Genomic DNA, 23,925 nt, shown 5'->3' on the forward strand with positions numbered 1-23,925 from the left:
ATAGTGCCATATAGCAAAATCAAGTCCAGTGGAAGAATGAGACCCCTAACATTGTAGGGGTGTGGGAGCAGTGTGAACAGAAGACATTCTGGGGCCCACAGTACAATGAATCCCCCTTTTGCTCTCTTGTTTGCACATTTTGTGGTCCTGCGCTCATTTAACATCAGGTGCACTACCTGGAGTGTGTACACCGATTAGCCATAACATTATAACTACCCACCATAACCCATTGAGGCATGGACTCTATTAGACCTCAAGGTTTTCTGTGGAATCTGGCACCAAGTCAGGGCCGGACTGGGAATAAAAAACAAGCCCTGGAAAAAATTTCATACCAGCCCCACAGCATTATTATACCAGCCCAACAGCATAACGTCAATATTTTCTTGTTCATGAAAGGGAAAACCATACATTTTAAAGCACATTTTATGAAGAATGTATTTGTGTGTGTGTGTGTATGTATATGTATATGTATATGTATATGTATATGTATATATATATATATATATATATATATATATATATATATATATCTCAGTGGCTCTGGTTTCAGATGGGTCTGATATCAGCTCAGTGGCTCTGATTTTATGCTATAGTCTCCTCTCCACAGTCCACACAAGTCTGACTTCTCCCATGACCCCCATCCCGGCGGCGTTCCCACTCTTGACTCCTCTGCAGACATGATACAGGAGATGGTCAGAGACTGCAGACTTGATGGAAGAGCTCAATGCAGCCTCACTGTGCCCATCATTACAGCCCCTTCTGTGCCCCATGTCCCAGTCTGCAGTCCCTATCTGTGGGAAGGTGTGTTGCTGATGCTCGGTACAGTACCTTGCATGCCAGCAGTATATCCATGATGGCCAGCAGCAGGCAGGGTCTGTTCTCGTTTTGGATGGAGACTGTGCTCCTTCCAGAGAATCTGTTTGCTGTGAGATGGAGTGGTCCCTGGCCACCTGCACCTTAAGCCGTCCTCATTTTCCGGCCCCAGTCAGCCTGTCCTGGGGAAGTGGAGAGCACTGGGTGGGAGCTGGAGAGAAGGGGGGAGCAGAGAGTAATGGCGGGTTTGGAGAATGCATGGGTGGGGGCAAAGAGCAGGGGGTGAAGATCGCAGGGCTGGGGAGTGGAGAGCCTGGGGGAACTTGAGAGCACTGGGGGGGGGGGTCAAAAAGAACAGGGGTGGAGAGCACAGTAGGCTGAGAGCACGGGGGGGGGGGGCGGGGGGGAGAGCATTGCTGGGGGGAGCACTGGGGGAGTGGAGAGCACGGGGGGAAAGAATGGGGGGAGCACTGGAGGGGGAGAGCACGAATGGGGGGGGGAAACTGGGGGGAGTGGAGAGCATGGGGGGAGCACTGGGGGAGTGGAGAACACGAATGGGGGGGGTGCACTGGGGGGAGTGGAGAGCATGGGGGGAGTGGAGAGCACTGGGGATGGTGGCTAGAGAAGGATGGGGAGAGCTGAAGAGGAAGGGGGGCAGAAAAGAACAGGGGTGGAGAGAATTGTGGTGGGGAAGGAGGGCACAGGGGGGGGCGTGCGCAAGGAGCACAAGGTGAACTGGGGGGCAGTAAAATAGGTTGGATAGGAGAATAGATAGAGATTATCTCTCTATCTCTCTATGTCGAGAGAGATATATAGATAGACTATATCTCTATCTATATATCTCTATCTATATATCTCTATCTATATATCTCTATCTATATATCTCTATCTATATATCTCTATCTATCTCTATCTATATATCTCTATATCTATATCTCTATATCGAGATAGAGATAGTATATCTTATTTATTTATATATATATAATATTTTTTTTTTTTTTTTTTTGCACTACATAGCGTGGCAAGGTTTCCCGGTGAGATTTTATTGCTGTCTGTGTTCCTGTTAGGGAGGATTCACCCTCTGTCTGTTACTGTTGTTAGTGAAAGAAAATCCCACATTTTGTGTTGTCATCAGAACACTAACAGAGGGGAAATCTTCTAATGGTGACATTAGTTCTGATCACAACAGGGATTCCTTCACTTTGGTTATGCCACAGGAAGTGGAGAAAAATCTCCCCAATGGGACGCAGATCTAAAAAAAAAACAAAAACAAAAAATAGACAGAGGTTATAACCCTCCCTTACTCTATCCAAATGGAAAAATATGCCATTAGCTCTACTTTATTGGACTAGTTAGGAGATCTTGTCTAAGGCCTTGTACATATAGGCTTCAGCTTGTATAAGAGCAATGTGTACAGTGAGCATTTTTTTTTTTTTTTTTTTTTAAAGCCTTTATGTGATGAATTGCAGTATCAAACCCCTGCCCTTCTTACCCACTTGTGACAAAGGACTGGCCAATCTCGCACCATGCTGTCACTTGCATAACAATGCCAATCTCGGCTGCACCATGCGCAAAGATTTTTCAGCTCCCTGGGAGTTATTGTCGCTGCATTAATTTACAGGAGAAGTACAGCAAAGCTCGGGCTGAAGTCATAGAGCCAGTCCATGCTCGGGCAAAATTGCTACAATGAAGTCGGCACCCCTCCACAGCTCAGCGCTCCAATGAGCGAGGAGGGAGCAGAGCAGACAGCAGTGACTGACAGTCTACAACTCTTTGCTCATGGAGCTCTGAGAACCGAGTGATCAGCAGTGTTTGATCGCTCGGTTCTCAGTGTTAGAGCCACGGGAGACTGATGCTGCAACCACCTAGGTAAGTATGATACTTTAAAAATACTTCAAGCTGCCACCAAATAGCTTTTGGGCCTTTCAACCCTTCACAATATTAACAAGAACAATTATGAAAAATAAATGTCTCTACACACACTGTCACCACAGACTGGTATGGAGTCTTTTCATACTTCTAATACCACGTACACACGACCAGACATTTAGTCAGCAAAGGTCCGACAGAGCGAATCCATTGGACAATTCGATCGTGTGTGGGCTCCATCGGACCTTTGCTGTCCAAAAATCTGACGGACTTTAGAAATAGAACATGTTTTAAAAAAAATTTCGCCGGAACTCCGCCAGGCCCAGTTCCTATTGAGAAATCCACTCGTGTGTGTGCTAGTCCGACAGATGAAAACCAACGCTAGGGCAGCTATTGACTACTGGCTATGAACTTCCTTATTCTAGTCTGGTTGTACGTCATCACGTTCAAATCCGTCGGACTTTGGTGTGATTGTGTGTGGCCAAGTCCGTTCATTCGGAAAGTCTGTCGGACCTAGTCCATCAAAGTCTGCTTGTGTGTACGCGGCATAAGACAAACAAAGATTCTCAATAGTTGGTGCTATCACATGACCGTGCTGACCAATGATATGCTGCTACACAACTTGAACAAGCTTCTGAAAACTTTGCAAAATACTTTGTAAAAATCTTGCTGTACAAATTTAATTTTATATAAGTATGTACAAGACCTTATAAAATGTTATTAAACCCAGGACCCTATATTGTGTGGTCCCACAGATAAAAATATAATTGGTTTTCCGTGTACTGTCTCTGTCTCTGTCTCTGTCTTGTGACTTCTATCAGTGTCTCGTTAACGATTGTGGGAGGAGTTTTCATTCTTTTTTGATTGCAGGACCTCTGGACTGATCCTGTGCTGATCACATGCACCCTCTGCCCCAAAAAACTCTCTAGCAATATGCACCAACTGAGCATGTGCAGAGAGCCTCCTAGGGCTCTGTACTATCAGGAGATGGATTGGGGACAGTAAAAGGGGAGGATCAGAGAAGACTGAATCAAAACTGCTTTTTTACACAGTGTGGCGTTTAACCCCTTTAGGTTCCACAGTGAGTATAACAAGCATGCTTTACTGCATGGGTGCCGAACCTGTGACCATCCAGCTGTTGCAGAACTACAAGTCCAATGAGGCATTGCAAGGCTGACAGTTACAAGCATGACTTCCAAAGGCAGAGACATCATGGGACTTGCAGTTCCTCAACAGCTGCCACCCATGCTTTACTGCATATACAGACAGATTTTATTATTGTGGGTTTAGTAACACTTTAAAAAGAATCTATCAGGTTTGCCTATTCAGAGCAAGTGGCAGGTTCTATTGACAGGGCACCTTGCCCTGATACTGAACTTTGCCACACTCTGCCATCAATGTGTTAAATTGTTGAAGCCCCCTCGGAAAAGCCTGGTACTTCTGGGTATGGGGGAGCATGTAACCTTCGCAGCTTCCTCCCAGAATGCAGTAATCTACCCAGAGTGGCCTATTAATAGGCCTCAACTTTGTCACCTGGGGTCTTTAACTCTTTGTAAGCTCTGACACCAAGCTTACACAAAAAGATTTTGACCTGGTGTTCTGACAAGTAAACGGGGTGGTGGACGAGTGCCGTGATGGTGAGATTCGGTGAGCCTTTGTTTTGACATGTTAGGCACTTTGACCTAATTGGGGGGACAATTATTTTTAACCACTTGCCTACTAATGGCACTTAAACTCCTTCCTGCCCAGGCCAATTTTTTAAGATTTCAGCTCTCTCACACTTTGACAATTGGCATTCATGCAACACTGTACCCATGTGAAAATGTTATATATTATTTTACCCGACAAATAGAGCTTGCTTTTGGTGGTATTTAATCACAACTGTGTGTGGTTTTTTTTTTTTTTGTTTTTTTTGCTACAAAAACTGAAAATACCAAAAATTCAAAAAACAAAAAAAGTTTCATAGTTTGTTATGAATTTTGAAACCGATAATTTTTCTCCTTCATTGATGAGGCGGCACCGATAAGACTTCACAGACAGGCACTGGTAGACGGCACTGATATGCACCTGTAGGTAACACTGGAGGCACTGCATAGCAGCAGTGCCTCTCCCTGTTCAGGATCAATGTCCCGCTGACAGTGTGAGGGGGGGGGGTCGAAGCAGATTACCGATCTTCTGTTTACATCACGTGATCAGCTGTCATTGGATGACAGCTGATCACGTGGCAAGGAGACGGGATTGGCCCCTTACTCCGATCTGTGATCAGCCGAGCCTCATTGTCTCGGTGATCACAGAGCGTGCCCCATGCGCCCCGAAGGCAGCTCATGCATGGGAGGACGTCTGACGCCCTCCTGTCAATTATGGCCCACGCTGTAGCCATCATTTGGCTATAGCGCGGGACAGGAGGTGGTTAAATAATGTGTCCCAGATTATTAAAGGCCTCTTTGAAGCTTCCCAGTGCATGCAATCAGCAGTTAGTATCACTGCACAGAAACTGTAGCCGAGGGCAGCCATGGACTTTCTCGAGTAGGAGTTAGTGTGGAAGAGGCAGCTTGTCATAATTTAGTTATTTAATCCTCTTCTGTCATATGAGCTTAAATTGGGTGAGTGAGTCAGCTGCATAGCTATTTCTGTTCAGATGACAGAATGGAACCATTCACAGTAATTCATTTAGCGACAAACAGGAATTGTAGATTATCCCATTTACTGGTATATTTGATAGCTATGCTTTCTATTAAAAATATGCAATCTCTTATGCAGGTGAAAAACACAAGGTTAATAAGTTGTGCATTGATCGTGTAGTTTCATCGTATCCTTTTATTGCCCTGTATACACTGCCTATAGTAGAGTAAATTCTTCATATTTCATTGTCAGCAGTTTGTTTGTGTTCAAGCTTGAAGTATTTGGCATGATGCTGCAGAGGTTAATGTATGACCTCTGCAGTGTGAGAACTGACACTTCCTGTGAAGAAACTACAATCTCTGGGCCTCTGCAGGTGAGAGCTAATTATTAATTACAGTGAGGGGGGAAAAAGTATTTGATCCCGTGCTGATATTGTATGTTTGCCCACTGACAAAAAAAATGATTAGTCTATAATTTTAATGGTAGGTTTATTTTAACAGTGAGAGACAGAATAACCACAAAAAAATCCAGAAAACCCCATTTTAAAAGAGTTTTATGAATTGATTTGCATTTTAATGAGTGAAATAAGTATTTGATCTCCTATCAATCAGCAAGATTTCTGGCTCCCAGGTGCCTTCTATACAGGTAGCGAGCTGAGTGCTCCTAATCTCAGCTTGTTACCTGTATAAAAGACACCTGTCCACAGAAGCAATCAATCAGCTGCCAATCTCTCCAGCAGGGCCAAGACCAAAGGATGTCCCAGGACCAAAGCTGTCCAAGGATATGGGGGACAATATTGTAGACCTACACAAGGCTGGAATGGGCTACAAGACCATCGCCAGCAGCTTGGTGAGAGGGTGACAACCTTTTCTGCCATTATTTGTAAATGGAAGAAACGCAAAATAACTGCCAATCTCCATTGATCTGGGTGGTTTGAGTTACCAAATGTCAGTTTCAAAACCTTAATGACTTGGAGAGGATCTGCAAAAAAGAGGAGTGGGACAAAATCCCTCCTGAGATGTGTGCAAACCTGGTGGCCAACTACAAAAAACGTCTGACCTCTGTGATTGCCAAAGGGTTTTGCCACCAAGTACTAAGTCATGTTTTGCGAAGGGGTCAAATTCTTATTTCACTTGTTAAAATCAACTTATAACTTCTTTGAAATGTGTTTTTCTGGATTTTTTTTTCTTGTTGTTCTGTCTCACTGTTAAAATAAACCTACCATTAATATTATAGACTGATCATTTCTTTGTCAGTGGGCAAACGTACAAAATCAGCAGGTGATCAAATGTTTTTTTTCCCTCACTGTAGATCTCACCAACATAAAAAGGCTGGACTAAGAAGAGGAGAGTTGTTTGATCACGTTAGCAATGCCACATTTGTGGTGTAACACAGAGGATATGGCAAGTCATAGATTGGCCTCTGTGTGATCTGGAACAAGTTGCCTATCTGTTTAAAAAATAGGGACAAGCTAGGGGAATGAATACATGGACATGCAGGAATCGATCAGCCATGACAGGACAGAACTGCAGACACAACAATATAAGCACACCTAGTTAAAACATTCAAAAGCATACAATGCCTTTTAATGTGTATCGCCGTTTCACTGTTTCAATAAATAACAATTTTCGTTATTGAGGATGAAAAAAAGTCTGTTTCACCAAGTCAATAGTTTCTTATTTCAAAAGGAAGATCATTAAAAAACTGAAGAGCTTGGAAGGAGCCGCTGTACTACCTATGCAATGTTAGTACAGTGATCTTCCTTGCTAAGCTATTGTGTTCTGACGAGGACGCCACCCACCCCCCCCCCCCCCCCACCAGAACACGCCAATCGGCAGATCCTTTTTGGTCATGCCCCTTCGACAGAATGCTGCCAGATAGACATGTGCAATTGGTTTAGTTACGAATTTGTTTTTTGACGAATTTTGACAAATTTGGAAACATCCGAATTAACGAGAACCATTTAACAAATTTTTACAAATATTCGTAAATTGGAATATTCGTAAATTAGAATATCTGGAAATTTGAAAATGTGAAAATCCGAAATTTCGTAAATTCTAAAATAAGAAGGAAACTTGGAAAACGCGAAAATCTGAAATGACTAATAACTTGACTATTACTAACTATTAAATTCTAGGTATTAGAATCTCCTATCAAATTTGGTTGTTAGTGAACGTAATGAATAGAAATTCATCCGAAGTTACGAATTATCTGGAATAACTAATGTATCTAAACGAATGGAATGGAACGTATTATTATTATCCATTCCGTTCCATTTGTTTAAATGCGACATTTGTTATTTCGGATAATTCATAACTTCGGATAAATTTGTATTCATTACGTTTACTAACAGCCAAATTTGAAAGGAAATTCAAATACCTATAATTAGTTAGTTATTTAGATTTTTTTTGGATTTTCTTTCTTATTTTCGAATTTAGGAAATTTACGAAATTAGATCATAAAGAATGACACGAGAAAAAAAATCAATATTATCATATTAAATAATTGCCTCTGCATTTGATTATTACTGGTTTTAGTATAGTATAACTTAAGACATAAGCTGTGATGGGCAAGTGCAGACTTCAGAGCCCACTCGCATTCCTGTAGCAGATGATGCAAGTCTGAAATGGAGGGTCTCACACTGAGAGTAGCCTCCACAAGAAACTTTATTGGAGACTGCTCAGACAGAATATGGTTCTGCCATGGTGTTCAGTCTGAGCAGTCTCCAATAAAGTTTCTTGTGGATGATATCAGAAATGTGCGACCCACCTTTTCAACTGGCATAGAATTGTAGAATTGTTGTATTCTCATAATAATAATAATAAGCACGTGTCCAGAAAACACCCCCCTCCCCCCAACAAACAGAAGAGGTGCGAGGGCCACATGAAATGGCCCAAAGGGCCGTATTTGGTCCGCCGACCTTACGTTTGACACATGTGCTCTACACGCATTTAACGCACCTAACAAGTTTAGCACCCTTGTCTTAAACAGGGGCTACAAGTAAATTGAGTATTGCTGGGTTGTAGGTAACCTGACTGAATTGTATTCTGTTAAGAAAAAACTAAGAAATATATATTAGGGGGGCTCTCAACAACCTCTTTCAGGAATCATTTGGGGTTTCTCCTAAGCTCAGTATAGCTGTAGTTCCTCCCTTTTGCTAGTAGGTGTCACTGCCTTTTGGGATTAGTATGATGAGCTGCAGTGAAAATTTTATGAATATTTCTCTCAGCCAATCAGTAGGCGTTTCATGGTCACTGAGCATGCTGGAAGAGAGTATAAATATTTGGGGAGGTCAAGTGATCAGGCTTCTCACACCCAGACCTGGGTCTGGTGTGGATGTGTGACGAACAGCTGCGTTGGGTGAGGCCTGAAGCCTAAGGCCTAACCATGTGCTTGAGGCTCTGCCAGAGAGAGCCTGTTTGTTGCCTGGAGGCATGAGGAAAGGTATGGAGTTGTGAGCTGGAAGTACCAGAGGTCACTCTTCCATGAGCCGGGGACTGTGAAAAACTTGGGAAAGCGTCAAAGGCGGACTCATCCATAAAATTCCTGCACGGTGCTGTGAGTTTTTGGTTTCTAAAGGATCCAGCTGTTGCTACATAGATACAGAACCTGGGGTGCAGGCCTAAGGCCCTGTGTGTCTGCGGACCAGTTTTGCCTACTGTCCTAGGGTGTCCTGTGCCCTAACCCTCTCACCCTCATTTGTTGTTGTGATCAATAAACTCACTTTTTTGTTCAGTCTAATAGTGACTGACGCTCATTTTTCTGAAACATTCCACACCCACCATGCCTAGGAACCCGTACCCTGAAGTGAAATGTCAGCCCTTTCTGATGCCAGGGGTCAGGGGGGGCACTACACAAGTAAGTCTGGCTTTTTCCTGATACAGACGATTGTGACATTGTGGACAGACTGTAAAAATTTCCGTTCAGTGTTCACCCCTGTGAATGTGAAAAAACTAATATTGTCATGCGGCTGTTCTAGGCACAAAAAGATCTGTTTAAAAATGTTATAGAATTCCATTCAAGTAGCAGGTCTGGATAACATTTTAAAGTGTTTCTAAAGGCTCAAGGTTTTTTTCCCTTCAAACATTCCACGCACAAAGTGAAAAAACTTCCCTGTGCAGCAGCCTCCTCTTTTTTTTTAACAATCAGGATTGCTTTATTGAAAGATAAAATAATAGAACATACAGAAAGTAAAACTGAAATGATCAACTTGACATGGCAGTACAATAGAAACAGGTTGTGCATCTATAGCAGTTAACAATAACGTAAAGTAAATGATAATGATGTAAAATAAAATAAGGGGGAACAAAAAATTACCGTTCAGCAATTTTAATAAGGAAGGAGAGACCCGCTTCCAAACAATCCCACAGTATCTTCCATGGCATATACATCTAGAGGGAGGTCTACACTCTCCCTGGAGATGTCCCGGAGATGGGAAAACAAATAATGGGGAAGGAGAGAGGGGATATTCAAGTTTATGAGGTAGTACAACAGTTCAGTTTGGAGGACCACGGCTGCCACACCCTCTCAAAGTTCCAGGGGCAGCCACGACTGATGTACGTCAGCTTGTAAAGAGGTAATGCGGCATCAATCATAGCCTCCCAAGAAGACTCTGCAGAGCAGAAGAGGACTATTTGCATATGATCGCCTTTTTTTTAGTGTAGAATAGTAAGTAAGAAATCAACGGCTTTCTATGATGCTATCTCTGAACATTGTCTGGGATCCCCAATAGAGCCAGCTCAGGAGATATGGTAACCAACAGGTCCAGTTTAGTGTTAATCAGGTCAAAGATTGCTGCCTAGAAGTGGCACTTCCAAATCATATAAAAAAATTTACCCATCTGGGTTTGACAACGTGGACAATGAGGGTCTCTATCTGGGTATATTTTGTGGAGTCTTAATGATGTATAGTAAACATGGTGTAGTAGTTTTGTTTGTATTCGCTTGTTTCTCCATGAGACTACCAGCTTGAGGTATTGCTTAAGAAAGCCCTCCCTGTCTATGGGGGAATGTCTGCTTTCTAGAGATCCCACAATTTCAAATTTTTGGGGGAGTCATGTCCCATAAAGTGTAGAGAGCGGTTTTTGCAGACCCTCTTGCAAGTGGACTGCTTCTACAGGGTCTAGCTGGAGTAGAGTAGATGGTAGGGTCAAAAATGCGTGACATCCCATCTTGTGTTAGAGGTCAGAGAGCGCCAAATGAAATTTCCTTAGGATTTTATTGCTCAAATGGTTACAGCGGGCAGGGCATAAGGCAGATTTGGCCTCAAGGTACTCAAACACAGACTGATCTGCATGTAGAGGATGTTATAAACAGCAGTCAGTGCTGGTGTTCACCATAGAAGTAGCAAGCTTGCGTATAACATCCTCTACATGCAGATCTGTCTGCTTTGGAGTCCATTTAACATTCTGCCATTTCACCCAGCCCTGATGAAGGGGGATTGTGTGACCCCCCCCAAAATGTGTTGGCTGTCCTTTTCCCTGCTTGTTGTAACCAGTTGAGTAATAAAGACTTTGTACTAAGAATATTTGTTTCATTTTAAAGTGTTTGTAAACCCAAATGTGCAAAGCTGTGCCAGCCCCTCCTATTATAGGCAGGCATAGCACACCGTATAAGTCTTTTATAAAAAAAAAAGCCAGATCTCCCTCTGATGTGACCTCCCTGGGAGACATGACTGCCCAGACCCTCACTCAGTAGCCTTGGAGACCAGCTGCGAGTCACGTGACTGGCACTAAAACTGTATTTACATGCTCGTTTTTATAAAATACTTGTACAATGTGCTATGCCTGCCTATAATAAAGGGGCTGGCAGTGAACATCTGTAAAAATGTAGTTCTAGTAATAGCAGTGGGGTCAGAGACACAAAACACACAGAGCTGATGGACAGGGAGGAAGGGGTGAGGGGAGCAGAGAGGACAGCTGCGGATGATGGGAGGGATGTACTCTGACCATGGTGGTCAGGGCTCAGCAGACCTGATTATCATGGTCAGCGCAGAGAGGGGGACACAGGAAGTGACAGGATCAGCCAGGTTTATTACAGTTTAGAGGGGGGCAGATTACGTCACAGGGAGGGGTTCTAAACACTTTAAGCTTGGATTTCTCCAACTTGGGAATCCTCCAGGAGAGGACTTTTACCCATCTTTGTGGTGAGCTGCCAAATCAAGGCCAATTGGACTTGAGTAATAACTCTGTTCTCATTTTTATAACCTGTGAAAATCTCTGTCCAATGCCCCTTTACCACTATGTGTGTCAGAGGTACAGGGTGGTCTAATAGTGTGGGAAATCATTTTCTTTGCACATGTTGGCATCATTCCAATGCCCTAGTCTACTTGAGAATTCTTGGTGACAATGTGTACAAAATATGTATCGAATAAAATGGTTAGTGTGTATGTGTGTATGTATGTGTGTGTATGTGTGTGTGTATATGTATACATGTGTGTATGTATATATGTATATATATATATATATATATATATATATATATATATATATATATATATATATATATATATATATATATATATATATATATATATATATATATATATATATATATAATTAGTGTGTGTACAACCCTCACTTTTTTTTTATTTTTTATTATTAGATCTATTTATGTGACAACACTGTAGAAATTACACTTTGCTACAATGTACAGTTGTGCTGATAAGTTTACATACCCAGAATTTGATTTCTTGGCCATTTTTCAGAGACTCTGAATGGTAACACAAAAACATTTTTCACTCGTGATTAGTGTTTGGCTGAAGCCATTTATTATCAATCAACTGTGTTTACTCTTTTTAAATCCTAATCACAACAGAAACTACCCAAATGACCTTGATCAAAAGTTTACCCTGGTGGTTTTGGCTTGATAACATGCACACAAGTTGACGCAAAGGGGTTTGAATGGCTATTAACCACTTCCCACCCGGCCAATGCACATATACGGCCGGGTGGGAGCCGTCTACTTCAGATAGGACGTTCAGGAACGTCCTTCAGAAGGAGCGGGATTGCGCGCATGCCCGCGCTGCGGCGCGATCCCGATGTGCTCGTGTCACTCGGACACGGCGCATCTCAGATCCGCAGGAGGGCTCTGTGATTGGCCCTCCTGATTACATGACGGCCGTCATGTGATGTAAACAAACAGCCGGTTGCTAGGCAATCGGCTCCTCCTCTCCTCACACAGAAGTAATCGCTGAGGAGAGGAGAGCAGATCGCTGCAGCTGGTTGATGATCAGTGAGTATGAGCTGTTTTTTACAGCTTTTTACTCACTGATCATCAGTCTAGTGTAAACACACAACACACCACACAGTATAAACACAATGTCCCCACATATGTCCCCAAATAATAAAAACACATGTCCCTAATAATAAAAACATGTCCCCCACATATGTACCACTAAAATCACATGTCACAATGATTATCTGCACACATATGTACGTGATCACCTGCACACATATGTACATGATCATTTGCGTACATATGTCCGTGATCACACAAACCAATTATTATACACTTAACTGAATTTTTTTTACCAAAAACATGTAGCAGAATACATTTTGGCTTAAATTTATGACAAAATTAGATTTTATTGGATTTCTTTTAAAATAGAAAAAATAAAATATTGTTTTTTTTTTCCAAATTTCCGCTTTTTTTGCGCTTATATCGCAAAAAATAAAAAACTGAGTCGTGAATAAATAACACCAAAATAAAGCTCTATTTGTGCGAACAAAATGATAAAAATTTAATTTGGGTACAGTGTAGCATGACCGCGCAATTGTCACTGAAAGCGCTAGAGCGATGAAAGCTGAAAATTGGGCTGGGAAGGAAGGGGGCGAAAGTGCCCTGTATTGTAGTGGTTAAAGGTAACCATCCTCACCTCACCTGTGATCTGTTTGCTTGTAATTAGTGTGTGTGTCTAAAAGGTCAATGAGTTTCTGGACTCCTGACAGATCCTTGCATCTTTCATCCAGAACTGCACTGATGTTTCTGGATTCTGTGTCATGGGGAAAGCAAAATAATTGTCAAAGAATCTGCAGGAAAAGGTAGTTAAACTGTAAAAAACAGGAAAGCGATATAAAAAGGTATCCAAGGAATTGAGAATGCCAATCAGCAGTGTTCAAACTCTAATCAAGAAGTAGAAAATGAGGGGTTCTGTTGAAACCAAACCACGGTCAATTTTTCAGGATGCAAAGAAAAACCCACAAATAACTTCAGGTGAAATACAGGACACTGAAAACACGCGCTGTGGCTGTTTCAAGATGCACAATAAGGAGACACTTGAAGAAAGATGGGCTGTGTGGTCGAGTCTCCAGAAGAAAGCCATTAGTACGCAAATGCCACAAAGTATCCCCCTTACAATACGCCAAAGAGAGACAATCCTCAAACCTTCTGGCACAAGTCATTTGGAGTAATGAGACCAAAATTGAGCTTTTTGGCCACAACCATAAAGGCTACATTTGGAGAGGAGTCAACAAGGCCTATGATGAAAGGTACGCAGGTGGATCGGATGTTTTGGGGATCTGTGAGCTACAAAAGCACAGGATATTTGGTCAAAATTGTTGGCAAGGTGAATGCAGTATGTTATCAGAAAATACTGGAGGAACATTTGCTTTCATCAGCCAGGAAACGGCACATGGGATGTACTTGGACATTTCAACATGACAATGATCCAAAACACAAGGCCAAGTCGACCTGTCATTGGCTACAGCAGAATAAAGTGAAGGTTCTGGAGTGGCCATCTAGTCTCCTGACCTCAATATCATTGAGCCACTCTGGAGAGATCTCAGACATGCAGTTCATGCAAGACAGCCCAAGAACTGGAGGCATTTTGCCAAGGGAAATGGGCAGATTTACCATCTGAGCAGATAAAGAGCCTCATCCACAAATACCACAAAAGACGTCAAGCTGTCATTGATGTTAAAGGGAGCAATAGAGGGTATTAAGAACTGGGGTATGTAAACTTTGGATTGGAGTGATTTGGGTAGTTTCTGTTGTCATTATGATTTAAAAAGAGTAAACACAGTTGACTGATAATAATTGGATTCAGCCAAACGCTAACCATGAGTGAAAAATGTGTTTGTGCTTTCATTCTTATTCTCTGAAAAATGGCCAAGAAATCATAAATTCTGCCAGGGTATGTAAACTTATGAGTAGAGCTGTTAAGCAGTGGGTGTACAGCTTGTATAACAGTGTAAATTTGCTGTCCCCTCAAAATAACTCGACACACAGCTATTAATGTCTAAATCTCTGGCAACAAAAGTGAGTACACCCCCTAAGTGAAAATGTCCAAATTGGACCCAAAGTGTCAATATATTGTGTGGCCACCATTATTTCCCAGCACTGCCTTAACCCTCTTGGGCATGGAGTTCACCAGAGCTTTACAGGTTGCCACTGGAGTCCTCGTCCACTCCTCCATGATGGAGCTGGTGGATGTTGGAGACCAAGCACTCCTCCATCTTCCCTTTTGAGGATGCTCCACAGGCGCTCAATAGGGTTTAGGTCTGGAGACATACTTGGCCAGTCCATCACCTTTAACCTCAGTTTCTATAGCAAAGCAGTGGTCATCTTGAAGGTGTGTGTTGAGGTCGTTGTCATGTTGGAACACTGCCCTGCGGCCCAGTCTCCGAAGGGAGGGGATCGTGCTCTGCTTTAGTATGTCACAGTACATGTTGTCATTCGTGGTTCCATCAATGAACTGTAGCTCCGCAGTGCCAGTACTTATGCAGCCCCAGACCATGACACTCCCACCACCATGCTTGATTGTAGGCAAGACACACTTGTCTTTGTACTCCTCACCTGGTTGCTGCCACACGCTTGATGCCATCTGAACCACATAAGTTTATCTTAGTCTCATCAGACCACAGGACATGTTCAACTAATTCATGTCCTTAGTCTGCTTGTCTTCAGCAAACTGTGGGCTTTCTTGTGCATCCTCCTTAGAAGAGGCTTACTTTTGGGATGACAGCCATGCAGACCAATTTGATGCAGTGTGCGGCGTATGGTCTGAGCACTGATAGGCTGACCCCCACCCCTTCAACCTCTGCAGCAATGCTGGCAGCACTCATACCTCTATTTCCCAAAGACAACCTCTGGATATGACGCTGAGCACGTGCACTCAACCTCTTTGGTCGACTATGACGAGGCCTGTTCTGAGTGGAACCTGTCCTGGTAAACCGCTGTATGGTCTTTGCCATCATATTGCAGCTCAGTTTCAGGGTCTTGGCAATCTTCTCATAACCTAGTACATCTTTATGTAGAGCAACAATTCTTTTTTTCAGATCCTCAGAGTTATTGAGGTGCCATGTTGAACTTCCAGTGACCAGTATGTGAGAGTGATAACACCAAATGTAACACACCTGCTCCCCATTCACACCTGAGACCTTGTAACACTAACAAGTCACATGACATTGGGGAGGGAAAATGGCTAATTGGGCCCAATTTGGACATTTTCACTTAGGGGTGTACTCACTTTTGTTGCCAGTGCTTTAGACATTAATGGCTGTGTGTTGAGTTATTTTGAGGAGACAGCAAATTTACACTGTTATACAAGCTGTACACTCACTACTTTACATTGTAGCAAAGTGTAATTTCTTCAGTGTTGTCACATGAAAAGATAGAATAAAACATTTACAAAAATGTGAGGGGTGTACTCACTTTTGTGAGATAGTGTGTGTGTGTGTGTGTGTGTGTGTGTGTGTGTGTGTGTGTATATATATGTATGTATATATATATATATATATATATATATAATATATCTCTATTATCACTATCATCTATTTTATAATGAGCTATGTATTTCCTTTACTACAGATACAGAATTTTGTCTGTGCTGTTCCAGCGGTGCCTGCGTAAACTCCTTGTATTGCTTACCTTGCCAGTCTGGATACTACCAACCACACAGTGGTCAAGCCAATTGCCTGCCATGCCCACAGGGCTTTTATAGCAAGTAAGTCATAAAAACAATTGCCATTTCGCTTTTACAGATCACTTTCACACTAGCCCTCAGCACAGACAGAGGGGGGCAGTGTGGTATGCATTTTATTGCATCACACAGCTCCCCTTTTTCTTTTTCTTTTTTTTGACCAAACTTTATATGAAGTGTACAAAGTGACACCTCATTCATGTCACTGCACTTGGAGTGGAGTGCAGGGCCATCCAGAGCAGTGGGATATGATGCAAACATGTTGCATAATATCGCACAGCTCTGAAATGCAGAGTTCTGGAGTGAATGTGACACAGAAGACTATTTGTTTTCTTTGTGTCATTGCAGTTACCTGTGTTTATCCATGAGGAAAAACGCAGGTAACTGCACACAGTGTGAACTGGCTCTTAAAGCTAAACTGCTTGTAATTTACCATAGGATATAAAAGTGTATAGACAGGAACAAATTAGTGTGTTTTGTTTTTTTTGCCTAAGCAGTTGTTAAGCAACACTAAGTTTTCACTTAGGACTGGTTCACTCCACGCACTCCAGATCCATCCAAATGTGTTTTTGCATGCGCATTTATTTGGTGTGTTTCGGTGCTTTTTCTTTTTTACTGCCTTCCAGTACAGTCCAGTGCAGAAAAAATGCAACCTGTGTTTTTTTTTTTTCCCCTGGAACTGACTGCACTGGTGTGAACTATGCCATTGGAAACCATATAACCTACTTTTCATGTGTTTTTGATGCAGAAAAACAAAAGCACTGGACTGCATGTGGTGTGAATTGGCCCTAAAAGTGACTGCAGATGCAGATTATGTACACTATAAAAGTATTTACATATTCTAAATAATCACTAAAAGTCTATGTAGCTATAGGCATTGTGGAGAAATTCATCTTCAAAGTTTACAACAGAGGCACAGAAATCGCAGCCCTTTTCCTTATACATTAGAATCATGGCAGCCCACTAATGTAAATACAGAGCAGATGTTTCTAGGCAGTTAGAACTGTCTGACACAATTGTGAGTCCTAGTTGTGATATATATAATTCAACATCTAAAGAGTCAGATGGATTTCAAAATGCTGTATTTCACTATATAAGCCCATTTATTTTTACTACTAAAGTGTGAAATGGCAGACTCCAGTGCGTGTAACAAGATGTCCACTTGCCAGCTTCTCACTGTATCCTCACTGTGGGTGAGTGCAGGGTGTACCAAGATGGCCGTGACGGAACGTTGCATTTGTTCCAAAATATGACAGTTCACCTAATCTGACGGAACACCTGCAATTTTAACTTTTACAGTTTATAGAAAGTATTATAGATGTAACAATTGGAAATTGTGACGTGTACAGGCCATATGTATGAACCCCACATATCTACTCCTCTTATAACAAGCTCGTTATGTCTATGTGATGAAATAAATATGGAAGTAATATTATTTTTTTGCTATTTGTCCTGTAGCACTTCAAAAAGTGAGGTTTGCCAGTCATGTCAGCCAGGATCTTTTTCTAATGCAAACGCATCTGTGTTGTGTACACCGTGTGAAAAAGGTATGGTCATGTATTTATATGATAGTACGCTATAGCAGAACCTACGGGATTAAAGCCCAGCTCTGGCAGTGCAAAAAATATTAAGTGTCAAGGGATTATAGCAAGTTCACGGCTGCTGCTGCGAGCTTGGTATTGTGTGTTGTGGTGTTTTTTTTTTTTTTTTTTTTTTTTTTGTACAACTGGTGATCAGCTCTCAGGTAAAAGGGATCCTGGTGGCTCTAGAGCTAACCGATCACTTTTAAGGGGCTCTGAAGGTGCAGTCCACTACTGGCTCTTGCAGTTTCCCAGGCTCCTATTCCTTCAGGGATCTCAGGGCTGTGGTAAAATGCTGTAACTTTGAGAGCTGGAGGAGACTAATGAACCCAGCAGAAGATATTCACGCACAATCTGTGCTTGATTAGCTGCAGTGGAAGGCAAAGGAGACATTGAGGGTGTACAGGGAGTCCCCGAGTGCCGATCATCCGACTTGCGAACGACTCCTACTTACGAACGTCAGGTGGCGCCGGTGGGCACATCGGAAAATGGCGTTGGAAAACATTGGAAACATCATTCTCCACAGGCGAAACAAATCTGACTTCATAACAAACAGGCAGTCCCTTACCCAGTGATGGTGAACCTTGGCACCCCAGATGTTTTGGAACTACATTTCCCATGATGCTTATGCACTCTGCAGTGTAGTCGAGCATCATGGAAAATGTAGTTCCAAAACATCTGGGGTGCCAAGGTTCGCCATCACTGCCCTAACCAGTTCGTAACTCGGGGACTGCCTGTATTAGGCCCCTGATGTCTCCATAAAGCCTACATGTCATCTGCCCAAGCTGTCACACAGGGGGCTGGTTAGTTCTCTTGTGATGGCAATAAAGTTACAAATAGAACAGAAGGGGAAAAAATAAAGCTTTATAAAAAATGTATGCACTCCCCTTCAATGCAAATGTACATAGGATGCCCACGTGTGGAAAATAACATACATTTTGAGGTCTTGCCTATGGCAGTAGTTATGGGGCCATAATTCATGGTTAACTCCTAAACCTATAACCTGTAAAGACTATTAAAACCTATATAACATTTGGGGTACTGTCATTTTTTGCAATTTCACAGGCATGTACAATGTTAAGACTTGACATGTTCTTGACGCAACCCAATCTTTTAGACTTGTTTGCACAAAAATTCATTTTAGTGTATTTTTTTCCTAAAAATATGCTTTGCATAAACAAAAAAAAATTGAAACTGCCACTGTTTTATTCTCCAGGGTCTTTGCTTTCAGAAAATATAATTGTTTGGGGGTTTAAAGGAATTTATTGCAATAAATGCAGAATTTAACACGTGTGCAAAAAAAAAAAAAAAGATTGCCCAGTTTATTTAGAGCGTCCAGATTAAAGAGAAGCCAAATTGATTGATCTGATTTGAGCCCTGTGTTGCTCTGCAGAGTTATTTCCAGAATTCTTACGTTTTTGCTACTAATAGGTTTTATAAGGATCATGGGAAAATGCAGGCCCCCTCATTTGGAAAAGGAGGATTATTATTTTTTTTTCTTGAGTGGATGACGTGGAATCATTTTGACAGATTGAGCAACACCAGAACAAAGCACAAATGTTTTCCTGCGGTCTGTGCTACTGTCCACCTTGTAATGTTTTCATAGAGTGCTGTAAGGCAGCAATGTGTACATAAAGTAGACCCGGCAGAACCAGTATTTTAACATGTACAACATTCTTACTGCACAGGACTGGATGGTCATTGATCCATTGATCTGATCTTATTGAAACTTTTCTAAACCCAAAAAATGTCACTAAGCTGTCCAGGAAAAGTGGCAGTTGGGGGGGGGGTTGAGACAAATCATTTAACACTGATATGGGTGCTAACAATGGTCAATGTTTATGTAAAATCTTTCTCCCAAAAGGGGAAAAAAAAAACCGCTGTAACTGATTATAATTGTTAGCTGAAGTTTGACTTTAATTGTTAGTCAAGTCCATCTAAATTTGCTAGTGCCATCTAACACAACTCTCTGCAGACTGATAATGCTGCTCCATTGGGTGGCTTTGTTGCTCCTCCATAGACTAGTAGTAATCGGCTTTGGTTTACGGAAGGATGTTCCTGCCAAACCAACTAACATTCTACGAGGAAGTGAGCTACCATCTAGACTAGTGGTCATCAACCCTGTCCTCAGGGCCACTAACAGGCCAGGTTTGCAAGATAACTGAAATACATCACAGGTGATATCATTTGCTGCTCAGTGATTGCAGTATTCTAGTCTGCATCTCCCAAAGGAAATACATAAAACCTGGCCTGTTAGTGGGCCCTGAGGACAGGATTGATGACCACTGATCTAGACAGGAGGAAGTCTGTAGATTTGATGTATCTGGACTTTGCAAAGGCATTTGATACAGTCCCCCATAAACTCTTAATTTACAGGCTGAAGTCTACAGGCATGGACCATAAGGTTCGTTCTTGGGTAAAAAAAGGTTACAGGGACCAGGCCCTGACTGGGACAAAAAATAGGCATTTTAGGCTGAGTAGTCGATTTATTTTTTTTGATTTTTTTTTTTTAACCGCTTCTCGACCTCCTCGCGCAGATATACTGCGGCAGAAGGGTATGTACAGGCAGAGCTCTGTGATCGTGTTCGCGGGTCCCGCGGACTCTGTCTGTGGGGATACCCGCGATCATCTCCCGGAGAAGTTTACATTAGCATTTCCCCATTCTGCCTAATGACACTGTCAATGATCACAGCCCCTCCCGCACACAGTTAGAATCACTCCCTAGGACACACTTAACCCCTACAGCACCACCTAGTGGTTAACCCCCTTCACTGCCAGTTACATTTACACCGTGATCAATATATTTTTAATTGCACTGATCGCTGTATAATACGAATGGTCCCAAAATCGCGCCAAAAGTGTCTGATGTGTCCGCCATAATTCAGGAAGGAGTGTTTTGGGTTATGGGAATGGTAGGGGAGCTGTACAAGCTAGCCTCCTTATACCAAACCCAAACCCAAGAGGGTTAATGTTGGACTATTTTCTTAAAAAATTTCTCTTAACTGAGGCCATACTCCCAAATTCCTCTGGTGTCCGCCATAATGTCGCAGTCCTGATAAAAATCGCTGATCGCCGCCATTACTTTTTTTCCCCAAAAATATGTAGAAGAATACGCATCAGCCTAAACTGAGGAAAAAAATGTTTTTTTTTTTTTTTGTTTTTTTTTGGGGGGGGGGGGGGGATATTTTATTATAGCAAAAAGTAAAAAAAAATGCTTTTTTTCAAAATTGCGGCTATTTGTTTATAGCGCAAAAAATAAAAACTGCAGAGGTGATCAAATACTACCAAAAGAAAGTTATATTTGTGGGGGAAACAAGGACGTCAATTTTGTTTGGAAGCCACGTCGCATGACCACGCAATTGTCAGTTGAAGCAACGCAGTGCCAAATTTCAAAAAGTGCTCTGGTCAGCCAAATGGTCCAGGGCTTAAGTTTTGTTAATACAGATCAGGGAAGCATGACATGTTTGTTATTTAATCAACCAGCCCCCTCCTTTTATAGTGCGCTGCCAATCGTATTCAGTTGAGAGATTTCATGGTCTGCAGCTGCACATATACAAGAGGAGTGTATATGATTATGTGCGGCTGCGGGGCTGGAAATCTCAGGATAGTTCACACTAGTATCCAAACACCCCTGAGCCCACCCCTGCCAAGGGGAATGCTATAGCTGGCTTTAAGGCCCCGGTCGAGGTTCACACTACTGTGGCGTGAGACACCACATGTAATTCGCACAGGAATCGCAGCACATTACTGTGTGAATTACATGTGGTGCCTCTGGGGTGCGATTTGAGCCATGGATTTGTATGGTTCAAATCGCATTGCATTCACACTAAACTGGTGCAGGACCCTTTTTTTTGTCCACACCAGATTTGGATTGCATGGGTGTTCACACCAATGCGATCCGATTTAGCAAACTGCACTATGTTTCCCAAACCAATTGCGGGGTGTCATTAACATACACTCTGCAACTGGTTCACTTGGACAGGTTGCGATTTAGATGCAGTGCTGAAACTGCAGGAAATTTTCTGCAAATTCGCACCACATCTAGTGTGAACCCAGGCTGAGATGATCGTTCATTTTAGGGCACATTAAAAATATATTACCAAAGATTATATATAATATAATCCAAAAGGTGTCCTGCATTTAAAGTGTGTGTATATATGATTTTTTTAACACTGCATTGCACTTACCCAGCCAGCCAGTAATAAATATGCCACAATTACAAACACAAAAAAATAAAAATCATATATACACTTTAAATGCAGGACACCTTTTGGGCCCAAGAACTGTCCCTCTCTCACACAATGTCTGACTGATCATTGATGCCCTCACTTTATTGTCCTACCTTTAGTTCAGCTTCACACTTTACTGTGTAAAAAAGACCACTGACCAGACCAAACCAGGTTCTCCTCATGCTGTGTGTAAATGCAGGTGTAAAACATGATTTTTTGCAGACTGGCATCACTTACTTTTTAACAGTCTTGTCCAGGCTCTGGTGTCTGTGGCGGCAGATACACCTTTCTGACATCAGGCAGAAGGGGATTCCTCCAGGCAGCTACTCCCAGTTGCACTCCTGTGACCCGTTTTCAGCAGACATCCTGACCCCTTCATTTCCACCCCCTGAGCTGAATAGTCGGATGGCCACGGAGCTCCATGGCTGGGTGAATGGCACCGACCCGTCGAGCAGCCCAGCTGCCTTGGGAGTGGGCGATGGGGACTGGGGACCCGGCCAGAAAAACATGGATTCAGCCCTCTCTGCAGAGCAGGGCGGGCCAAGAAGCTGCCCATGAAGTTAGAGTCAGGCCCCAAATTGACTTGTGGCCCGGCCCACTGGGCATATGCCCAGTGTGCACTTTGGCCAGTCCAGGCCTGACAGGGATGTGTCCAAAAAGGTGGTGATAAATAACCTATACTCAGACTGGTCTGGAGTGGTGAGTGGGGTACCCCAAGGCTCTGTCTTGGGACCAATTTATATTCAATGTATTCATAAACAATAGAGGATGGGATAAATAGCTCAATCCTCAGTTTTTGCGGATGACACAAAAATCAGCAGGGCAATGACGCCACTTCAGGATATGGAAATTTTACAGAATGACCTGAACAAAATTATGTTTAACATGAAGAAATGTAAATTAATGCACTTGGGGGTAAAAAACATAAAGGCAAACTACTCACTAGGGGGAGAACCACTGGGGGAATCAAGGATGGAGAAAGATCTGGGGGTCCTAGGTGATGACAGATTGAGCAATAGCATGCAATATCAAGCTGCAGCTACCAAAGCCGGCGGAATATTAGCATGCATAAAAAAAGGAATATACTCCAGGAATTAAAAGATAGTCCTATCACTTTATATAACCCTGGTTAGGCCTCATCTGGGGTACTTTGTGCAGTTCAGGTCACCAGCCCTCAGAAAGGATGTGCTGGATTTGGAGAGAGTCCAAGGAAGGACAATGAAACTAATAAGGGGACTGAAGCCCTCAATTACCAGGAATGACTACAAGCACTACATTTATTCTCGTTGGAGAAGACGCTTGAGAGGCCACATGATGGCAATCTATAAAGACCTCAATGGTGATCCCAGAATAAGAAAAAAACATTGTCTATGCCCTTGTACACACGGTCGGACATTCTGACAACCAAATCCGTTGGATTTTGTCCGACGGATTTTGTCTGAAACTGTTGCATACACACGGTCGGACAAAGTTGTCGGAAAATCCGATTGTACATAACGTGATGACGTTCTTTCGTTACGACGGGACTATGTTCAGGCTAGTAGCCAATAGCTTTGGTCTAGGAATTTGATCTGAGCATGCGTGGCACTTTGTCCGTCGGAGTATGTCCGATCGGAGTATGTCCGATCGGAGCATTTTGTCGGAAAATTTTACGGACAAGTTGGAAAACTTGGTCCGTCGGATACTCTGGAAAAAGTCAGATGGAGACCACACACAGTCGGATTATCCGACAAAACGGTCCAATAGGACACATTCCGTCGGAATCTCCGACCGTGTGTACAAGGGCTCAAGGAGTATTAGAGGACACAGTGCCACACAATGAGATTGGAGAAGAAGCGGTTTAACCTTAAACTGCGTAAGGGGTTTTTCACGGTCAGGGCAATAAGGATGTG

The 23,925-nt window shown here is 42.5% G+C and overlaps 1 protein-coding gene across 1 annotated transcript in view; it reads left to right on the forward strand.

The window, feature by feature from the left end:
- LOC143975484 (uncharacterized) overlaps window positions 1–23,925 on the forward strand; it is a gene marked incomplete in the record, with an annotated part of 59,667 nt that overhangs the window by 16,774 nt on the left and 18,968 nt on the right. The window contains 2 exon segments of the mRNA XM_077477922.1: window positions 16,113–16,248; window positions 17,683–17,771. Coding sequence (XP_077334048.1) covers window positions 16,113–16,248; window positions 17,683–17,771 — 225 coding nt within the window.

Source organism: Lithobates pipiens, unplaced genomic scaffold (genome assembly GCF_037356315.1).
Source record: "Lithobates pipiens isolate NorthernLeopardFrog02 unplaced genomic scaffold, aLitPip1_a1.2 Scaffold_13, whole genome shotgun sequence".
Lineage (NCBI taxonomy): Eukaryota > Metazoa > Chordata > Amphibia > Anura > Ranidae > Lithobates > Lithobates pipiens.